Source organism: Coregonus clupeaformis, unplaced genomic scaffold (assembly GCF_020615455.1).
Source record: "Coregonus clupeaformis isolate EN_2021a unplaced genomic scaffold, ASM2061545v1 scaf1332, whole genome shotgun sequence".
In the NCBI taxonomy this organism is placed as follows: domain Eukaryota; kingdom Metazoa; phylum Chordata; class Actinopteri; order Salmoniformes; family Salmonidae; genus Coregonus; species Coregonus clupeaformis.
In genome coordinates this window covers 28,479-49,075 of record NW_025534786.1, presented here as the reverse complement: position 1 = coordinate 49,075, position 20,597 = coordinate 28,479, and the positions used below count along the sequence as shown (strand labels likewise).

Below are 20,597 nucleotides of genomic sequence, written 5' to 3'. Positions count from 1 at the left end.
GACTTGAAATGCTGACACGTTTTTTTGTTGTTGATTGTTTGTACACTATTACATTTGGAGCGATATGGAGGAGTATATAATGAGTAAAACTGGTCACTCTAATGATATTAAATGCAATGGTATAAACTTTTTTGACAGTACTCTGAAGTCTTTAAAATGTTTAACTAATGTCATGATTTTGGTTAGTAAATGTTATATCCACAAAACCATTTTTAAATCAACCCCCTCCTTTAAAGTGTTTTTGATAGACTTTGTTTTTAATTGAGTCTCTGAAATTACTAAATAATATGAAAAGCTTATCTAAAATCCAATATTATAACAAATTCTTTTTTGAATAAGTGTCATTGTCACATTGCTGTCATAAGTACTTTTTCTGTTTTTGTTTTGTTCGTCTTTTATGTTCTTGTCAATTCTTGAACTTAAGTGATGTCTGTTATATTTTATTTAATAAAAATACTAAAATGTTAAAGTGACTTTATTTTTCTTAAATAGTTTACCAGCCGTACAGTAGGTGGCGGCATGCACCTCTAACGATTGTTTGCGGACCGCCATAATACCCTAAAAGAAGAAGCAGAAGCAGAAGAAGAAACGCGCTTCTTCTGTTTAGCCGAAAAATAAGTTGGAGCAGTTTCACTTTAGTGAAGATTTTTGCTAGCTATAATATCATTAGAAATGAACGGCCAGCGCTGGTTACCACTGGAAGCTAACCCAGATGTTAGTATACATACTTTGTATTTATCCAATTTTGCAAAACATGTAATCACAACTAGCTGCCTCATTCGTTCAATCTCACATGAGTGGGCTTTCTGTGGCTAGTTAGCGTGATTCTTCTAGCTAGCTATTATTGTTGGCTGGTTTGTCAAAGAACAAAAGCTAACGGCTTACTTTTTGTTCTTTCTTTTAGGTGATGAACCAAGTGAGTCAGTCTTATCATCTTGCTAAACCCATCATGGAGGTTTCAAGTGTTGCTGTTCAAGGAGATCGGAATCTCACTCGCAGATTCCATGCTAAATCTTAGCGAGCTAGTAAGCTAGCTAGCTAACAACACAGTATCCAGCTAGGAGGATAGCTAGCTATAATATTTAATATCTAGCTAGCTAAGGGTGGCTAGCTATCAAAAGCGGAGGTGCTGTTCATCTTAACTACCTACCCTCTAAAAATAGCATATCCAACAGCTAACGTTATGCTTGTATCAGCTGATATTTAACCCCTAATAATAGCAACTAAGTAGCTAACTAGACAGCATTGCCATTCATATCAGAGACAGTTGCTCTTTGTTTTAGAGAGCTGAGGCAGGATTTTGATGGTGATTATGTAACTAGCTAGCTAGCAAGTTCTGTGAGCCAATAATTACTGCAGTAAATGTGCACATGATGCCGACGAGCTCCAAATAGAAATAGAGAACAGAAGTCAATCTGAAACCAAAGTTGGTCGAATCAAATGTGATTCTTTGATCTGATTAAATTACCAATGCTTAGGCTTCTGGTATTTGGTGTGGTTTGCTAAAAGGATAGTGTGGCAGCTACAATAATGATCACCTGCTGATTTATACATGTTCATATCCTAATTTATATTTTAAAGCACCCCTGAGCTTTGCCCTGTCTCTTGCTTTCCTATTTTCATGCATGATGATTTAACTCCAATATTCTACCCCAAGTTTCTGCGACAGTTGGGTTTGCTGCCGACCTGGCAGTTTGGCGATGTGTATGGAATGGACCCCGAGCTTCTGAGCATGGTGCCCAGGCCTGTGTGTGCTGTCCTGCTGCTCTTCCCTGTCACAGAGAAGGTAGGTCTGCTCCAGCATCTCCAATCTAGTGTGTTTGTTTGACTTAGGCTATTTAGTAGAAATCAGTCACAGCTGGTAAGTGTAAAGGTTGGTAACCTGTCTTCTACACTATGCTAAAAAAATATACTCTGTTGTCCTGATTGATCAACCTGTGTTTTCAGCAAGTGTGAAATGGTATTTTACACTTGAAAATGATTTGACAGTCAAATATACTGGTACACGCATGTAGAGTTGTGGTGTTTGCCGGCATTCACCACACGTGCATTCTGCAATAATTTTGTATTTTATACATTTATTTATTAACATTCTGGAATTGTTAAAATTCCAGAATTCCAAAAAAAAAGTAACTACAGTAGAATATAATCAAAAGAAGAACACACAAGTTAGGAAAACAACATGACACACTTTCCCTCTCCTCTGCCATTTTTCAGTACGAGTCTTTCAGGCTGGAGGAGGAGGCCAAGATCAAGGCCCAGGGCCAGGAGGTCTCCCCAGATGTCTACTTCATGAAGCAGACAATCGGCAACGCCTGCGGAACAATAGGCTTAATTCACGCTGTGGCCAACAACCAGGAGCATCTGGAATTTGGTACGTGGCTGTCACACCCTGGGTGACGTTTCCCCTAGGTACAGATCTAGGATCAGCTTCCCTCCCCCCCAATCCCTGTGGGGGAAATGAAAAACCCTACATCACCTGTCACAGGGCGGATGACTGTCCTTATTGAGATGGCGAGGGTCAAAATGGCATGCTCACAGTTTGGCAATGTCAAATGACTAGTCGAGGATGGCTTTGATAAATTATTGAAAAAATGAGGATATGAAAAATGTCATTGCGTTGTCGTTCCGTAAAATTATTTCACTAATTTAATCGTGCAAAGGATTTTCCTGTAGTGGCAAGATTAATTTAGTCAATCAATTATTTGCTATCCCTTTTCCTTTCTTTGCCACCAAATGTTTGCATATAGCCTACTGGTAATGTTACCAGGGCCACGTTCAGTTGCAAAACATTCTCGAACATTGCGTTATTCCTTATTCAACACGTCCTGCTGAACGCGCCCCAGGTTGTTATCTATAGCTAGCTAATGAAGTAACATGACTGAACAAGGTGTAGCCTAAACAAATGGTTAACGGTCCGATCCACTTTATGAATGTAAAATGCGGCCCGACAATGCGCGATAGAAGGAAAGAAAACATAGTTCCGGTATTATGGATCATATATTTTGAACGGTAAGGGCTAGAATCAAGCCATGTTCTCTGAGGAAAAGAGGGAGACTTGGCTACGTTGGTTACAGAACCTGGCTATGAAATGCAGTGGGGAATGTTAAGCGAGACTACAAGTTCAAAGACGGCCTACTTTTCTAACTCAAGGGAGAGAAAAACATAGCTAGACTGTTGTTTTTACGATTAAACTCAATGCTACTATTGTTTTTAATTTCGTAAAGCAGCTTGTTTCTTAACCAGGCAAAGGGTAGCTAACTAGAAGGCTGGGGGTGACTGGTTAGCTACCGGGAAGCAAGAGTGTCACCTGTGCCAGGGTGTGCCTATAATAATCTGAGCCGGAGTGGAGCCTGTCTGCCCACATCCATCGCTTGCTCCCCCGCAGCTCACCAGCTGATGTAGGCTGTGTGTGGCGCTTCCTTCCCACTGCTCAACACAACTGCGCATCTGTGCTGCCAATATTCACTGTGCTTATCAATGAAAAGCTCTCAATCTCTCCCAAAACTCTTGTCCAGTCCACTTAGTAGTCAGATTTTAGTCACAGAGATAATTTCATCTCTTCTCGTTTTAGTCAACTGAAATGAAAATTAATTTTCATTTGGTTATAGTTTTTTCTGGGTCTATTTAGTCAGTTATTAGTCTCGTCAATTGCCACTGAAAAGTAGGTGTTTGACAAAAATGTTAGTCACTATTTCTGTTGATGAAATAACACTGCTCAGTGGTATAACTTTCTGTATGTTTCGTGCTTATCTCTACTCGTCCTCCCAGAGGCTGACTCTCCACTGAAGATGTTCCTGGTACAGTCCACTAAACTGAGCCCAGAGAACAAGGCCACCTTCCTGGAGAAAGATGAGGTATTTCCATCATAATCTTCATCATACAAAGATGATAATTTATCAGATTAGCACTAGTGCTTAGCTTGGTAGTTACAGCAGGGTGTGCCTATAATAAGTGGTGACCACGCTGACAATGCACTGAGTGGATGGTGTCATTCTAGCCATGGGGAAATTATGTGATTGAAATTAAATTGAATTATGTTTTCTTCCTTTACAGAGCATCCGTGTTACACATGAATCCAGTGCACAGGAAGGACAGACTGAGGTGAGTATTAATTTTAAGGGTTTTCTTTTCTAAAACAACTTAATTTGAGTTGATTTTGAACATGGTCAAAGGCAGTCAATAAGTAACTCCAGGGAGAACTTTTTGAAAGAGCGTGAAATGGGGAGGTACTACCTAAACTTGTCCTTTGCAAACTCTTCTTTTCATTTTCTATTTGCCCATACTGAACATGACCCAGTTGTGCGTTTGAATTACATTCATTTTGTCGACGGGCATAACCTTTATTTTTTGTTTTATAGGCACCAAGCTTAGATGAAAAAGTGGATTTGCATTTCATTGCTTTTGTGAATGTTGGGGGACATTTATATGAACTGGGTAAGTGAAACACCCCTTTCCACTTGAAATGCTTTGTAGTGAACATCTCACTAGCAGGAATAAGATACACAGAAATGGGTTTGGTAACACTTCTTATGAATAACCTCTTCAAAATGTCTTGTAAGCACATTTATAATGCGTTTGTAGCCGACATGAGGGGTAATTTCCTTTTGGTCTAATGGTGAAGACATTGGTTTCTCCCGTGGGAGACCAAGGTTCAGATCCCGCATGTGACAATGGCGCCCAACGTGGGGTGGTGTCTCGTGGGGAGGCTCATGGTCTCGTGATGAGGTAGCCCAGCCTGTGTCTTCAAAATCAGTCACCCTCAGCCCAAGGGGGAATTTCCTTCAGATCCCGTCCGTGACATGTTCATTAAAAATGTGCTTATAATGCATTATTAAGAGGGTATTCTTAGGAAGTGTTACCATGAGTTTTCTATGCAAATAATCCACATTACAATGGGATTGTTCTATCAGACTTGCTCAGTCACTGCAGTGTGATATTGATCATGTGCTGCTGGAGCACTATCTATAGCATTTGTTTCTCATCTTGTGTTTTCTCTCAAGATGGCCGCAAGCCTTTCCCTATTGCCCACGGGAAAACATCAGAAGTCTGCTTCCTTGAGGTAAATGGCTAATCAATGCATCTCATTGTATGACTCGATGCAATTATGGGTTGGTAGAGGCAACCACGGCATTTGTTGAATGAGTGGCGGCTATTCAGAAAAAGTTTGATTAATGATATTTCCATATTCAGTAGTTGTACCTTACCTGCATTGTTATAATCATGAGTGGAATTGGAAAGGGAAATCTCTCTGGGAACTTACATACCTACTTACTTAATCCTCTTTGTGCCTTTAGGCACATAAGGCATCCACAAGAGAGCACCACTGTATCTGCTCTGCAGCCCTCTGGGAATCGCCAGGAATTCAGCTCTTAACAAATTTTTACATGTTGAAATTACTTTCACTTTGGGAACTCAGTTCCCATAATAGAACTGGGCAAGGCGTAGGGTGGATATTGAGAACAGTCTACTCAAGCAGAAGCATAACATGTCTTTACACTTCAAAGTCAGAGCGGATGGCAAGTAGGCCTACAGTAGGAAGATCACTGACAATAGTCAACTCACTTCGATTGCAGCATCTGGAGTTGCACGGAAAATAGATTTGCCGTGACTTTGTTGGGCAGTGTAAATATTAACAAAGGTCTGGGGCTTGTTCAGAAGGGTGCAACGTTACAGAAAGTTTATATGCAGCCTCCCAGCACGGTATCAGAGCTGCTGAAAGTCACCTCCCGTCTGATAGATTATTTTCAGATTTAAAGCCTTGGATTTTATAAAATGTTTATACCTTTTGATTTACTTCTAGGTATATTCTATCACCAATATTAATAGAATTTGCTGTAGGCAGCTGTCTTGCACGTTGACTTTCATGCGCTTCAAGTGACACGGCTATCGAGTCGCAAAACTCTTCCATTTCGCAGTCGGAATGTCTTAACAAAAACCAAGCCGTGAAGTGTGAGTTGTGCGAAATGTTGATAGTCTATGTCTGTCTAAAGTGCAATCAAAATGTTGAGCTGAAGGATTGGATCATCGCACTTCAAACTGAGATGGCACAACTGAAAAGTAGACAGAATCTTCGCAGAGAGGCTTCCAGAGTGGATGTGGCCTACGAAAATACGCTCCCTTGAGGCGTGGTTTGCGATGTCTGCCATTGAGACAGACCGGGACAAACTGAGGTTGATTTACCAAACTTACAGTAACACAATGGTGTTTCAACCAACTCCATGGTTTGCGATGTTGTGCGCGCGCGCGCGATGTATTTACAATAACTGTTCCCAACCATCAAAATGCAACTCCCGGACTCAAAACAAGTTGTGATTCATATCAAATTATGTCATGCTAGTGAAATCAGGAAAGCGCAAATTATTGAGACCGTACAGGATTTGGGGAAACAAGCCATAATCTCCGGTCCCATTCCCTCTTTGCGTCAGAACAGTGAGAAATTAAGATGTGGTCTGTAGATCTATTGACATTCCATTTGTGGATGACTGACCTCTTTTTGGAATAGGCCAGAGCTTTTCAGTTATGATGGGATTCATACTAAAGAAAAAGGATCCAGACTGCTGTTCACCAACATTGGCTCGGTGCTAAGAGCCCTTCAGTGATGTGACGCTGTTAGGTCTACTGGAGCAAGCACATGTAAGGTAACTCATTGACTCATTGATTTTATTCCACATCCTCGCTCGAGGCGGCCCAATGGTGCAGTTCTATGCAGTCATATCTATACCAATTCGGACCAGCCCTATAGTTTTTTCAAATGTGGGGTTGCCTACTATAGAATGCTTGTGTTGGAGACTGTCTGATTTGAGGTTGCCTTGGACGGATTCATGTAAATGCCAGAAGTTTGATCTCCAAAATGTACTTTATTACATCTCTGGCCTCATAAACCAATGTGGACGTTCTGGTAATATCTGAAACTTGGTTAAATAACAGATGTGCCTCTCACTAGTTACAATGTTTATAGATCTGGCAGAGGTGGGGGTGTCGCCATATTTACAAAGGACAACTTAAACGTTTCTGTGGCCTACCTCTGTCCCTAAGCAATTTGAATGTCTAGTCCTTGGTAATATTGCCCAACTTATGCTAGTGGGAATGTATTGCTCTGCCTCAACATGTGCTCTTGTCTGATTTATCTAACTATGCTAAATCTGAATTATACATTTTAGGTGATCTTAATCTGGATCGGTTGATGCCAGCTTCTGATAGGCTGAAATATATCTGCATTGAGCTAAATCTAACTCAGTTGATAACTGAACCAACCCGCCCCAACATTAAACACCCTGAAAGATCTACTATTTTAAATATTTTGACAAACGCCCCTCAAAGTATACAGTCAATTGAATTTTTGCTAATGATTTCAGTGACCATAAAAGATGCAAAGCTACCTTAATCTCGCCCTTGCATGATTAAAGATACATTTTTGGAATTTTAATTAGCAACAATTCTTGTCTGATCTGGGATTGTGTGAATGGGGGGTTGTCAGCTATCTCTGATTCGGATCAGGCCCTAAATTGTTTTACTTCTTTGTTTAACTCTATTGCAGATAAGCATCCACCGTTAAAGAAATTAAGGTTAAAGGATAGAGCTAATCCTTGGTTCACGCATGAACTATCAGAGAAACTTCAAGAGAAATTTAGCTTCGACTAAGGCTGACTGATTCTACGTCTGACTGGCAGTCCTTCAGACGCTTGAGAAAAATGTCTATCCCTGGTTAGAAAAGCAAAATCGACATACTTCTTGAACTGTGTATCTGAGAATGGTGGGAATCCAGCTGACTTCTGGAAGGTAGTCAAATCTCTGAAACAAAACTCCACCCCCTCATTACTCCAGCAGGTTATGACAGCCTCTGGTCCCATAACAGATATATAGGATTAGCATTTGTGGTGCTTTTAATAACCACTTTGCCTCAGCAGGCCACCTATTTGATAGAATAGCTTCTGAAAACTCTGATTCCAGTAGAGGGAGTTCTTTACTCACTTCGAGACAGGTTGCAGAGAACGATACATTCCCAGATACACGTTCATTATTTTTATTTAAACCATTTGATGTTTATGATGTAAGTGGAGATCGATGTAAACATTAATCCACTGGCGCTGACTCACTTGATCCCTTGCTGCAGCTTTCTGCCCCACTTATTGCACAATCACTAACCTAGATTTTTTACTTGACAATTGTTTCTGGGGTTATCCCTAAGATCTGGAAAACGGCACAAGTCCTCCCCCTACATAAAGGCAGAGATCCTTCTGACTTGGATAACTACCATCCAATTTCCAAGCTATATTGCCTTGCCAAAGTTTTAGAGTTCCTGGCCAACTCTCAGCTTAGAATTTATTTTTACTTATTCTATTCTGGTTTTAGACCTGGACATAACACCATTGCTGCGGCTACACTTGTCTTAGATTTACATTTTTGTCATTTAGCAGACACTCTTATCCAGAGCGACTTACAGTAGTGAGTGCCTACATTTTCACTTTTTTTTTTTCATATTGTCCCCCGTGGGAATCGAACCCACAACCCTGGCGTTGCGAGCGCCAATTGTCTACCAACTGAGCTACATAGGACTACATGATGTGTGCTATATTGTTTAGACTATAAAAATCATTGTGCTGCTTTACTGACGGTATCAAATCTAGTTTCCTCAATATTACGAAAGGTGCTGCACGATTTGGACAAAATATGTAATTCTGTTTTTTTGCGGGGGCAGATTTTGCGATTATGAATTGCGATTTTCAAACACTTGGGTAATTCCATCAGACATCAGGGATGCAAATTCTGCACTTTTTGGCGATATTCACCATTTTGATCTCAATACAATCCCTCCAGGATTGCGAATTTTTTTGCGTGATTTCTGCGGCCAAAAATGCTTGATTTTTTTCACGTTAATTTCATATAACGCAATAAAAGGTAATGTGCTCAGTTTCAGGATGATTTTAAGCAGAATACATCAAACAAAAACATTTAAAGTGCTCAATTTCGTTTATTTTCCTGAACAAACAGCTCTTTTTCTGAACAAAAAAAGGGGTGGAAGCTAGCTCAGAGTTCCAAAATAAAAAATATGCATGCCCCCATAATCTGTAGGTACTCAAAAATATTAAACTAGGACAAAAGAAACACCTGGGGTCCAATCTGCAATTAAGACATATTATATCTCAAATTCATCTTACAGAGACAAAGTGCTCTTTTTTGGGCTGTTTCTTTTTTTGTTGAACAAACACAGCTCTTTATCTGAACATAACGAGAGGTGGGGGGTGTGACCAAGGGCCTAGTTCATCTAGGCCTATATCTCAATGTAATCATCCATTTCATCCTCCATATCAATTGCTCCACTGCGGAGTCGTTGGTTGTGGTACATGAAGACCAAGGCTCGTAGGTGGTTAGAGGTTGCTCGCCTACGGCTGGACAACACAAGCTTGTAGATACTATTGCTTCGCTCAGCATCAACTGAGTTTGAGACTGCATCTTTGTAGCGTTTGGCCAGGGTGCACAGCACAGGAATTCTCTCTTGAAGTCCATCCCAGAAGATATCCAAATCCACCACCCCACTCACTGTGGCTCTCAGTGCTGGTGGTCCTACATTGGTCAAGTAGGCATCCAGTTCATCTCTCTGTACCTTACTGAAGTCTGGAATAGCCTTGTAGCTGGACACTGTCATCCATAAACGCAATGTGACGTGGATCAAACACCCTAACTTCTTCGAGGAACTCCATGGCAGGCTGTCCATCTGACATGTACTTTGTAAGTTTTTCCTCTGCATTGCTGTATGCCTCTTCAACAGTGCTCAAGATTTTTGTTTTCACAGCAAAGGGCAAGTCGTCAACTGCGTCAAAGTAGTTTGAACAAGCCTCATACTGTAGTTCTTTGTTGTCTACAATGTTCATCTGCAAGTCCTCGAAATAGTACTAAGTCATGTTTTGCAGAGGGGTCAAATACTTATTTCCCTCATTTAAAATGCAAATCAATTTATAACATTTTTGACATGTGTTTTTCTGGATTTTTTTGTTGTTATTCTGTCTCTCATTGTTCAAATAAACCTACCATTAAAAGTATAGACTGATCATTTCTTTGTCAGTGGGCAAACGTACAAAATCAGCAGGGGATCAAATACTTTTTTCCCTCACTGTAGGCAAAAATTCTCCCTGAGGTATCCTTTTCAAGTGGTGCGATGAGGATGTTTTGTACACATCTTCCTTCATGTTTCATCAAAGATGACTGCCGCTGGCTTCCCTGCAAGATGTTGCTTGAGTTCTTCCTTCACCTTCAGGTAGACATCTCCCAAGTACTTGTCCTGTAACTGGTGGTATCCAGGGATGTCACCTCCATTGATTATGATCTCCTTCAGAAACTGCCTCATTGAGAGGTGATCACTTTTGGAAAGGGAAATGTTGACTACTGTGCAAGTGCGTACCCAATCTTCACAAATCTGAAAAATAACAATTACACCAATTAATTAGAAAAAATAGATCTGTGTGTCATAAACCACTCACACACACATACCTCTCCACCAGGCTTGGGGTTTGCTATCAACACGAGATGCACCTCCCATTCCCACTCACGCTCTCTCTCTAAAAAAAAAAAAAATAGATTCAAAGCTGATCAATCGCTATCAATTTGAGGATCGATATTTATTTCGCATAAATTGTCAAAATACTTGATTGTGATTTTTTTCTTTAAGGGTCATAAGTGAGATAAAGAACAGAACACGTAAAAATAGAGTATAGTGGTTGATATGAACTTTTAAAACAGTATTACAATTCCTTGAAAATCAAGGAAGATTGTGCTTTCGTGATCCGTATTAAGTTTTACACAGTGTTTAAAACGGCAAAGCTGACAAATTGCACTCAGTGCTTTGAGCAGCGCTCTCCATAGACAGACTGGGGAGAGCAGAGTGCCGACCACCCTACTAAAGCCAAGGTTAGCGGAGTAAAAGTTTGAGTAAAACGCCACTCACCTTGATTCTTTCAGCGCTTGCCACAGTCCTCCATGCTACCACTCCAGTCATGTTGATCTGCCGCTGCTGTGGGAACTGTTCTGACATTCTCATATGCTTTACTGATTCGAAGTGACTGTTGATTGTCGACTTTCTCTTGTGTTCCAGCACAACGTTGCACGGAGTACAAAACAATTTCCCCCCACTCTCATGTAAAACATTTGGAAATTTATTTCGCACGGTCTTTAGCTGTTATTTTTGTTGGCAAATTAGATTTCTGTTCATTGTACTGCCTGTCATCCATCAACAAGCAGCCATCATCTTCACACGTAAATACGCTGACAGGCCAGGGGCAAAAACTTTGACGTGTGGTTTGATTGTGCCATTTTCCACGGTAACAGTGCAGTAATTGGTCAAAATTACAAACCTGCTTTTGATTGGACCCTTTTATGCGCTAAAAGTGTGGGGATTGGTCAAAATTGTGAGCTCTCGCATAATATACGCTGATTGGTTGATTTTGCATTAATTATGCGATCGCGGAATCCTGGAGTGACTGTCAGGTCATCCACGTGAATCGTTTGGGAGGCAGGGTTGTCTGATAAAGTGAGCAGATTGTTTCACCCATTGAGCGATGAGCGCTTCATCCAATATCACATGTGACAGGTGTGAGCAGCCAGCTGCATCCCCTAACCTACTCAGCTGCTTCTCTCCGTCCGTTCTTTCTGCGCATCTCCATCAGTTTTAAAATGTCATTTAGCCGTGATGGCGAGCTGGGGTCTGCAGATAGTGATGGGATTTATATTGCTACATTTTGTTTAATTATTGCAGTGGCTTGCAGCGCAAGCGAAGTCGATACGTTATATTTTATGAACCATGTCACGGGCAGTTTTAAACTACTTGTGGGACGCGAGTTTTTGCTTTGATAACAAACGACCTTGTTTATTCATGTTACCTGGCTAGCTAACAACATGGTACCCCTTCGCTATGCAAACATTTGGATGGCACAGGAAAAATGGATAGATGGCCTACTCAAAGAGAAGCTTCCAAGGTAGGATGCATATGCCTAATCAATGTAATTCAAAGCTAAATCAGAATAAAAAATCCATATTAACTGAACAAAAATATAAACGCAACATGTAACAATTTCAACGATTTTACTGAGTTACAGTGGCCATCGATGGTGAGCATTTTCCCACTGAAGTCGGTTACGACGCCGAACTGCAGTCAGGTCAAGACCCTGGTGAGGACAATGAGCTTCTCTGAGACAGTTTCTGACAGTTTGTGTAGACATTTTTCAGTTGCGCAAACCCGGAGTTTCATCAGCTGTCCAGGTTGCTGGTTTCAGACGATCCCGCAAGTGAAGAAGCCGGATGTGGAGGTCTTGCGCTGGCGTTGTTACACGTAGTCTGCGTTTGTGAGGTCGGTTGGACATGCTGCAAAATTATCTAAAACTACATTGAAGGCGGCTTATGGTAGAGACATAAACCTTACCTTCTCTGGCAACAGCTCTGGTGGACATTCCTGCAGTCAGCATGCCAATTGCACGCTCCCTCAAACCATCTGTGGCGTTGTTGTGACACAACTGCACCATTTGAGTGGCCTTTTATTGTCCCCAGCACAAGGTGCACCTGTGTAATGATCATGCTGTTTAATCAGCTTCTTGATATGCCACACCTGTCAGGTGGATGGATTTTCTTAGCAAAGGAGAAATGCTCACTAACAGGGATGTAAACAGATTTGTGCACCAAATTTGAGAGAGATTTGTGCGTATGGACAATTTCTGGGATCTTTTATTTCACCTCAGGAAACATGGGACCAACACTTTACATGTTGCATTTATATTTTTGTTCAATATTTTTCTGGTGTTCCTTAAATTCTGTTTGGTACCTAACTTATGGGAGCAGTGTGTGTGTGAGGGAGAGAGAAAGATGTGTGTGGGAGCAGGAGTAAATTCAGATTGCTTTATTGGTATGAAATACAATTTGTCGATATTGTCAAATCAGTATAGTGGCACAGCATTTCAGTAAATGCAATGCAATGAGGATAATGAAATACAGTTCATTTCAGTGGTGGTGGTGGTGGTAGTAGTAGTGATAATAATAACAATGGTACTTATAATCATGTATACAGATACAACACTACTGCTGTTGTATTGTGTAATCTTCGGTCGATACATTTAATTAAATACAAATAAGATAAAAAGAAAGAATGGCTAATAAATAAACAGCAAAATGTACATGGAAGATGGCTACACTAGGTATTACTTGAAAGTTATATACAATGTAAATACTGCAGGGAATGAATGGTCATGGGATGTCCCTCAGGCTATGGCAGTCATATACATATCTGGCAGTAATATTTGCGGTTTCTCCCTCACCCAGAATAATTCCCAGCTTTATGTCATTAGTAAATGCACAGAAGTTGGGACTTGATTTGAGATATTTTCTTGAAAAAATATCTTATTTGGGAGTATTTTTCACAGTAGAGGAAGAAGTGCATCGCTGTCTCTACCTCCCATGTCATGCAGTGACCACAGACTCTCCTCTTTGGGTAGCCATTGTTAATTCCAAATAACACAATGACTAGGTTCCAGTTTAACAACGTTTACTTCACCGTATCTCCAAGGTACATACAGTAGTTGCCATTACACTCAGACCCAGTCCTACAGAGAGCGTTTATCCTATCGACTATTACATATCTTCGATGCTTCATCAGAAATAACAACTCCTTGGGCTGTATTATCTCTTGATGCAGAAAAAGCTTTTGATTGACTAGAATGGTCATATCTCTGGTCTGTCTTGGAACAAATGGGAATTGGCTCCAATTTCACTGATATGATTAAAATAGTACACTGAACAAAAAAATAAATGCAACCTGCAACAATTCCAAAGATTTTACTGAGTTACAGTTCATATAAGGAAGTCAGTCAATTGAAATTAATTAATTAGGCCGTACTCTATGGATTTCACATGACTGGGAATACAGATATGCATCTGTTGGTCACAGATACCTTAAAAAAAAGTTAGGGGCGTGGATCAGAAAACCAGTCAGTATCTGGTGTGACCACCATTTGCCTCATGCAGTGTGACCCATCTCCTTCGCATAGTTGATCAGGCTGTTGATTTGTGGCCTGTGGAATGTTGTCCCACTCTTCAATGCCTGTGCGAAGTTGCTGTATATTGGCGGGAACTGGAACACGCTGTCATACACCTCGACCCAGAGCATCCCAAACATGCTCAATGGGTGACATGTCTGGTGAGAATGCAGGCCATGGAAGAACTGGGACATTTTCATCTTCCAGGAATTGTGTACAGATCCATGCGACATGGGGCTGTGCATTATCATGCTGAAACATGAGGTGATGGCGGCGGATGAATGGCACAATAATGGGCCTCAGGATCTCATCACGGTATCTCTGTGCATTCAAATTACCATCGATAAAATGCAATTGTGTTCGTTGTCCGTAGCTTATGCCTGCCCATACCATAACCACACCGCCACCATGGGGCACTCTGTTCACAACGTTGACATCAGCAAACCGCTCGCTCCCACGATGACCATCTGCCCGGTACAGTTGAAACCGGGACTCCTCCATGAAGAGCACGTGTCAACATGTTTGAAGTGTTGGCAGCTCCATAGGCTATTCTCGTTGAGCAGTGGCGACATACTCTCTCTATCCATCGCAGTTGTAATCTACTGGGAAACCAAAATGTTCCCAAACTGGACATTTTAACGATGATGGAGAATCCTCCTGGTTTATCGACCCCACCACTCGCCATCGTACAGAATTAATTCCCGGCTGCGCCTCACAAAAGGACAGTTTGAAATGTGGCAATTTATAATTTTTATTACAATGTGCGCATAGGCTCTAGTTGTTTTAACGGAATAGCCTGAAAAATAAATACAAATAAGATAATATTTACTCTACATTTACATTTTAGTAATTTAGCAGACGCTCTTAGCCAGAGCGACTTACAGTTAGTGAGTGCATACATTTTCATACTACTCCCCCCCCCCGTGGGAAACGAACCCACAACCCTGGCGTTGCAAGCGCCATGCTCTACCAACTGCGCTACAGGGGACATACATCTAGGCATACATCACAGCGTACATATAGCCTATTTTAATTTTTTATATTTGTATGTGTTCATTCAGGTTCACAGTATGGACCAAACAGAGGTCCCCGTACTGAACACCCCTAGTGTGCACTAATAATTAGGACCCTGGTTATATTCATATAATGTATCAAGGTGTGCCATGCCATTTTTAAAAATAGTAAAATTTGTTTTTTCTGTGTTGCAGGATGCCACAGAGGTATGTAAGACATTCATGGCTCGGGACCCCCAGGAGCTTCGCTTCACAGTGGTGGCCCTGTCCAAGGCATGAACACAGCACTCACCGAACCAGAGAAGAAAATATGATTCCCAATAATTCTCAAGTGTTGAATTTTGTTAGCTCATTAGCATTTTTACTGAGTAGGTTAGTGTGTGGTATGATGACAAATGGTTAACTGGAAAAATATATATAATTAAAGTAAGCTTGCGAGGAATCAGTAGCCCGTTTCTAAAAATACAATTAGATTGTCAGATTTTAAAAATGTTGTCATGCAACTGAAAGTTATTGGGGTGTGTGCCATCACCACTTCCCCATTGCCCCTTAGTACTTTGAATGATTTAGGCTGAAGTTGCACCTAGACACTGTCCTTGGGTCTGTTTTGCAATTTTCCAGCTAATGGTTAAGGTTAGGATTGGGTAAGGTGATCCTAAATCTGTACCTAGGGAAAACATCACCCCAGATCACTTACAACACTGCAGTATTATTGTAGCAGTAATTCAGCTTTCAGTTGCACTATTCTGACCCTGCACTAAAGTATACAGGCTATTAGGCACTGGATGATTGCTAAGATTTCCAAAGTCCAGTAACCTTTCAAAGAGTATACTGACAGGTGTGGTAACGTGTATGCAAGAAGCTCAAGTGTCACAGTATTTTGATTATATTCCTCTGCAGAAATTAGAAATACAGAAAAGCGTCAGTTTCATTGACTTGCAAGGTATTGAACTATGTATTTAAAGGCCCAATGCAGACGTTTTTTATGTCTATTAAACCATTTCTCGGTAACAATTAAATACCGTACTTAATTTTCAATTACAATGGTCAAAAAGAAACCGAAATTGCTTCTTAGCAACTGTCTGGGAGTGGTCTGAGTGGGGAAGGGAAAACTGAAAACAAGCTGTTATTGGCTGAGAGGCTTGGAACTCTTTCTTATTGGTCTATTAAACTGATTTACCTCCTGGTGATGTCACCAGGTAGAACAAAACTCCATCCCACCAAAACAGTCTGAAATTTCAGGTGGTCTTTTCAAACAGCTCTTACACTAAAAGGGTATTATCATTTTCACAATTTCACAGTACTATTCCAACCTCATTATGTGGAAATGTATATAGAACAGGAAAATCTGTTTTTTGACTGCACTGGGCCTTTAAGTATGTTTTGATTATTGATTGACATGGGGAGTGGGGAAAAAAGACGTAAGTGATCTAGCTACCACCACCCACCTACCACTGACTTGGTGCCTACCTTTTTGTAAAAAGTGGCAAATAAAATACAAAAATTATTGAAATCTTACTTTGTGATTTTTCACTCACACACACCATATCATGTAACCAAGTGACTAAGAACAGTACATATTTTACTTATCAGTTTTCATAATGAAAATGACTATTTATACATATTTAATATAATGAAAACAACAACAAACCTCTTCTTACTTAGTCACTTGGCTTCATGCAATATAATATTAATTTTCATAAATGCCTTATTTGTTAGAATGTCACATTTTACCTGCTCAAATGTACTTATTTTATTTACTCTTCTTTGTTTGGGGGGGGGGGGTTACAGGTACAATATTTAAACTCATATAATTTGATATTCCGTTCATGTTGTATCTGTGGGCTGCCACAAGAAAAAACATTACAAAAGGTAAATAACTACAAACTTTTGAATATATTTTAAAGTTGAGATAATAATCAAGTTGAGGTAATAATCAATTCGGCAGTGTCTTCGGAAAGTATTCAGACATTTACATTTTAGTCATTTAGCAGATTTTTCATACTGGCCCCCCGTGCTCTACCAATGCCATGCTCTACCAACTGAGCTACACGGGACCTACCCCTTGACCTTTTCCACATTTTGTTATGTTACAGCCTTATTTTAAAATTGATTAAATTATTATTTTTCCTCATCAATCTACACACAATACCCCATAATGACAAAGCAAAAATTGGTTTTTAGACATTTATGCATAAGTGTTCAGACCCTTTACTCAGTACTTTGTTGAAGCAGCTTTGGCAGCGATTACAGCCTCAAGTCTTCTTGGGTATTACACTACAAGCTTGGGACACCTATATTTGGGGAGTTTCTCCCATTTTTCTCTGTAGATCCTCTCAAACTCTCTCAGGTTGGATGGGGAGCGTCGCTGCACAGCTATTTTCAGGTCTCTCCAGAGATGTTCGATCGGGTTAAAGTCCAGGCTCTGGCTTGGCCACTCAAGGACATAAAGAGACTTGTCCCGAAGCCACTCCTGCGTTGTCTTGGCTGTGTGCTTAGGGTCGTTGTCCTGTTGCAAGGTGAACCTGTCTGAGGTCCTGAGCGCTCTGGAGCAGGTTTTCATCAAGGATCTCTCTGTACTTTGCTCCGTTCATCTTTGCCTCGATCCTGAGTAGTCTCCCAGTCCCTGCCGCTGAAAAACATCCCCACAGCATGATGCTGCCACCACCATGCTTCACCGTAGGGATGGTGCCATGTTTCCTTCAGACGTGACGCTTGGCATTCAGGCCAAAGAGTTCAATCTTGGTTTCATCAGTCCAGAGAATCTTGTTTCTCATGGTCTGAGAGTCCTTTAGGTGCCTTTTGGCAAACTCCAAGTGGGCTGTCCTGTGCCTTTTACTGAGGAGTGGCTTCCGTCTGGCCACTCTACCATAAAGGCCTGATTGGTGGCGTGCTGCAGAGATGGTTGTCCTTCTGGAAGGTTCTCCCATCTCCACAGAGGAACTCTAGAGCTCTGTCAGAGTGACCATCGGGTTCTTGGTCACCTCCCTTACCAAGGCCCTCCTCCCCCTATTGCTCAGTTTGGACGGGCGGCCAGCTCTAGGAAATGTCTTGGTGGTTCCAAATTTTTTGGTACCCTTCCCCAGATCTGTGCCTCAACACAATTGTGTCTCGGAGCTCTACGGGTAATTCCTTCGACCTCATGGCTTGGTCTTTGCTCTGACATGCACTGTCAACTGTGGGACCTTATATAGACAGGTGTGTGCCTTTCCAAATCATGTCAAATCAATTGAATTTACCACAGGTGGACTCCAATCAAGTTGTAGAAACATCTCAAGGATGATCAATGGAAACAGGATGCACATGAGCTCAATTTCGAGTCTCATAGCAAATGGTCTGAATACTTATGTAAATAAGGTATTCCTGTTTTTTATTTGTAATACAAACATTTCTAAAAACCTCTTCGCTTTGTCATTATGGGGTATTTATTTAACTAGGCAAGTCAGTTAAGAACACATTCTTATTTACAATGACGGCCTACCAAAAGGCAAAAGGCCTCCTGCGAGACAAGAGACAACACTACATAAAGAGAGACCTAAGACAACTGTAAGTTGCTCTGGATAAGAGCGTCTGCTAAATGACTAAAATGTAAATGTAAAATGTAGCCGCACAAAACATGGTACAAACATTATTGGGCACAGACAACAGCACAAAGGCAAGAAGGTAGAGACAGTACATCACGTGAAGCAGCCACAACTGGTCAGTAAGAGTGTCCATGATTGAGTCTTTGAATGAAGAGATGGAGATACAACTGTCCAGTTTGAGTGTTTTTTGTAGCTCGTTCCAGTCGCTAACTGCAGAGAACTGAAAAGAGGAGCGACCCAGGGATGTGTGTGCTTTGGGGACCTTTTAACAGAATGTGACTGGCAGAACGGGTGTTGTATGTGGAGGATGAGGGCTGCAGTAGGTATCTCAGATAGTGGGGAGTGAGGCCTAAGAGGGTTTTATAAATAACCATCAACCAGTGGGTCTTGCGACAGGTATGCAGAGATGACCAGTTTACAAAGGAGTATAGAGTGCAGTGATGTGTCCTATAAGGAGCATTGGTGGCAAATCTGATGGCTGAATGATAAAGAACATCTAGCCGCTCGAGAGCACATTTACCTGCCGATCTATAAATTACAGCTCCGTAATCTAGCATGGGTAGGATGGTGATCTGAATCAGGGTTAGTTTGGCATCTTGGGTGAAAGAGGAGCAATCACGATAGAGGAAACCAAGTCTACATTTAACCTTAGCCTGCAGCTTTGATATGTGCTGAGAGGAGGACAGTGTAACGTCTAGCCATACTCCCAAGTACTTGTATGAGGTGACTACCTCAAGTTCTAAACTCTCAGAGGTAGTAATCACACCGGTGGGGAGAGTGGCATTCCTCTTACCAAACCACATGACCTTTGTTTTGGAGGTGTTCAGAACAAGGTTAAGGGTAGAGAAAGCTTGTTGGACACTAAGAAAGCTTTGTTGTAGAGCGTTTAACACAAAATCCGGGGAGGGGCCAGCTGAGTATAAGACTATCATCTGCATATAAATGGATGAGAGAGCTTCCTACTGCCTGAGCTATGTTGTTGATGTAAATTTAGAAGAGCATGGGGCCTAGGATCGAGCCTTGGGGTACTCAATTTGTGACAGGCAGTGGCTGAGACAGCAGATGTTCTGACTTTATACACTGCACTCTTTGAGAGAGGTAGTTCGCAAACCAGGCCAAAGACCCCTCAGAGACACTAATACTCCTTAGCCGGCCCACAAGAATGGAATGGTCTACCGTATCAAAAGCTTTTGCCAAGTCAATACAAATAGCAGCACAACATTGCTTAGAATCAAGGGCAATGGTGGCATAATTTTGGACTTTTAAAGTTGCAGTGACACATCCATAAGCTGAGCGGAAACCAGATTGCATACCAGAGAGAATACTGTAGACATCAAGAAAGCCAGTCCGTTGATTATTGACAAGTTTTTCCCAACACTTTTGATAAACAGGGTAAAATAGAAATTGGCCTATAACAGTTAGGATCAGCTTGATCATCCCTTTTATAAAGGACACACCGTGGCTGCCTTCCAAGCAATGGGAACCTCCCCAGAGAGGAGAGGCAGGTAAAAAAGTCAGAGACAGGCTTGGCGATGATAGGGGCTGCAACCTTAAGGAAGAAAGGAGCTAAACCATCTGACCCAGATGTTTTTTTGGAGTCAAGTTTAAGGAGCTCCTTTAGCACCTCAGACTCAGTGACTGCCTGCAGGGAGAAACTTATTAGCAGGGCAGGGGGAAAAGAGGGAGGAGCATCGGAGCTAGTCGCATTAGAAGGGGTGGGAGATGGCATGGCTGAGTCAAATAGGAATCCTGACTTAATGAAGTTTTGATTAAAGAGCTCAGCCATGTGCTCCTTGTCAGTAACAACCACATCATCAACATTATGGGACATGGGCAGCTGTGAGGAGGAGGGTTTATTCTTCAGGTCTTTAACCGTTTTCCAGAACTTCTTGGGGTTAGACCCACAGAGAGAGAACTGCTCCTTAAAGTAACTAACTTTGGCCTTCCGGATAGCCTGAGTGCACTTATTTCTAATTTGCCTG

At 41.3% G+C, this 20,597-nt stretch overlaps 1 protein-coding gene across 1 annotated transcript; it reads left to right on the top strand.

The window, feature by feature from the left end:
• The first annotated feature begins 558 nt into the window (after positions 1 to 558).
• On the top strand, positions 559 to 16,050 carry uchl3 (ubiquitin carboxyl-terminal esterase L3 (ubiquitin thiolesterase)). The gene is made up of 9 exons (XM_041873811.2): positions 559 to 714; positions 905 to 916; positions 1,658 to 1,786; positions 2,218 to 2,374; positions 3,772 to 3,857; positions 4,057 to 4,104; positions 4,362 to 4,437; positions 5,004 to 5,062; positions 15,227 to 16,050. Exons 1-9 carry the CDS (start codon positions 673 to 675, stop codon positions 15,308 to 15,310), a joined length of 693 nt encoding a protein of 230 aa, XP_041729745.2. The 5' UTR covers positions 559 to 672; the 3' UTR covers positions 15,311 to 16,050.
• The last annotated feature ends 4,547 nt before the right edge of the window (positions 16,051 to 20,597 follow it).

What these genes read in the sequence shown, in the direction of transcription:
- uchl3 (XM_041873811.2), top strand. Translation starts at nt 673, where the DNA reads ATGAACGGCCAGCGCTGGTTACCACTGGAAGCTAACCCAGAT. An exon ending in TCTTCCCTGTCACAGAGAAG is followed by an intron (nt 1,787 to 2,217) that starts GTAGGTCTGCTC and finishes GCCATTTTTCAG; the next exon opens with TACGAGTCTTTCAGGCTGGA. An exon ending in CCTTCCTGGAGAAAGATGAG is followed by an intron (nt 3,858 to 4,056) that starts GTATTTCCATCA and finishes CTTCCTTTACAG; the next exon opens with AGCATCCGTGTTACACATGA.